The 2,004-nt window shown below is 48.2% G+C and overlaps 1 protein-coding gene across 1 annotated transcript in view; it reads right to left on the bottom strand.

The window, feature by feature from the left end:
• TNXB (tenascin XB) overlaps nt 1-2,004 on the bottom strand; it is a 70,212-nt gene that overhangs the window by 20,953 nt on the left and 47,255 nt on the right. Inside the window, 1 exon segment of the mRNA XM_019626683.1 lies at nt 29-361. Coding sequence (XP_019482228.1) covers nt 29-361 — 333 coding nt within the window.

Genomic DNA, 2,004 nt, shown 5'->3' with positions numbered 1-2,004 from the left:
CACCCTGGGGCTGCCACCGTCCTCTCACCTGTCACCCCGATGGCAGACACGGGGCCCTGGCGCTGGTCACCATGGAAGCCGTACAGGTTCATCTTATACTTGTGGTCTGGCTCCAGGCCCGAGATGGTGACCTCGTCCTGGTGTCCTGGCACCTGCACCACCTTGCGCTGCCCGTCCCCATTCTTGTATTGAACCAGGAAGTGGTCAAACTGCCCCTCGGGGACGGTCCAGGAGAGGCGCAGGGAGTCGGGGGAGGATCCTGTCACCATCAGCTCCCCCAGGATGGGCTTCTCGGGGGCCTCTGGGGCCTCAGTACTGGGCTCCGTGGGGAAGGGGGTGTCACCCACATCCACCTGGGGAGCTGAGAAAGAGATAGGGGGTGGAGGCTTAGATGGCAACCTGCTTTTCTGCTGAAGTCTATAGGGACGATAAAGTTCATCCTGCTACAGTGCTCTTCGAACTGCAGGATTAGAGGCTGGTGTGGCCTTTGGGTTGGCCATTCGGTTACTCATCGTGGGAGCTGAGACCGGCTCCCAAACCCCAGTCATGGACCTGCTGGCGGGCACCAAAAAACTCCAGAAGGCAATTCAGAAACATGTGTCAGGAGCCAAAATAATGCTTATTTCCTTTGAACCAATAATCTCATTTCTGGGCAGCTATCCTAAGAAAATTATTAAGAAGCAGGAAAAAGTCGTATCATAGTAGTTCATTCTGGGATTATTTATGACAGCAAAATGCGTCAGGGACCAAATGACCCACAGATGATTCATTTTGTTGTGGCACTTTCACCATGAAGCATCATAGTTATTAAAGTGATGATTAATGCAGGTTGTGCAGCCACAGGATAAAGACTCACAGTGTAACCCGGGGACAAAAAAAAGCAAGTGCCAAGAATCAGATGAACGCTCTGCAGCTTTAAAACACGCACTGCACCCGGAATGTAGACAGAGGGCCCTTATTGGGTCAAAAGGTGGCCTGATGAGAGATTTTTTTCCCCATTTTGCAAAATTTTTCATCATGTTGCTATATTCTTTTCACTAGAAAAATACAGACTCAAAAAGAAATCCTGGATAATGAAAATTGATAATCCAGGGGAAGGTGAGGCATGAGGACATGGGTCCCCTCTACTCTGTGTTTGGGATTCACCCTGATAGAGGGTAATGAGAACCTGGGCCATGAATAAGAATTGACAGCTTACCTTCAGCATGGGAATTGTTCTAACGTCCATTTTCTAATGAGTTCCCTATTCTCCCTTCCCCTACCACTGCTGTGAACACACCTATAGAAATGAGGCCCACCTCCCAGGAGTCAGGGGACTGAGGGAAATGGTTCCTCTGTGCGCAGTATCTTCAGGGGAGCAGAGTAAACCTCAGAGCTGCTCACTCGGTGTCACCGAGACCACAACCCACCCTCCAAAGGATCCATCTCAGAGGAGCGGGGCTCTCCCACACCCAGAGGACCTCTGGAAAGTCTCTCACCAGGCATAAGAACCTGGCTGACAATGACAGAAAAGCCAGCCTGACTGCGCTGAAATCAAATTTATTTTGTGATTTCCCCCCTTATTTCTTAGAGGCTAGAAATTGTCTTTTTCAAAATTAGAAATCAAATAAGTTGCAAGAATGATGGGTGGGGTTGGGGGTGAGACTAGGAGTACAAGAGAGAAGACATCTTTTTTAAAAAAGTTCCCTAATTATAAAAGAAACGTGTCATTTAAGAAAATAGGTATAAAACAGGAAGAAAAAAGTGCTGCCACATTCTATTCTGTCCCACAAACATGCATCCCATGAGATGTGTTTCCTTTCAGTTTTCTCCCCATGCATGTTATTTTCAAGCGGTTGTGTGTTGGGAGCCATGCAGGCTGGCTTTACTGTAGTATCACTTATTTTGCTTCTTGCTCCTTTCTGCACCTGGAGGATGCTTACTTAACCTTGAGGCATGTGGTGAGAAAGCCAGTTCCTTAGAAGACACACGAAGATAGAGGGCTGTTTGGCTTTGGGGAAGATA

The sequence above is a fragment of the Hipposideros armiger genome, unplaced genomic scaffold (assembly GCF_001890085.2).
Source record: "Hipposideros armiger isolate ML-2016 unplaced genomic scaffold, ASM189008v1 scaffold_687, whole genome shotgun sequence".
In the NCBI taxonomy this organism is placed as follows: domain Eukaryota; kingdom Metazoa; phylum Chordata; class Mammalia; order Chiroptera; family Hipposideridae; genus Hipposideros; species Hipposideros armiger.
This window is presented reverse-complemented; position numbering and strand designations above follow the sequence as displayed.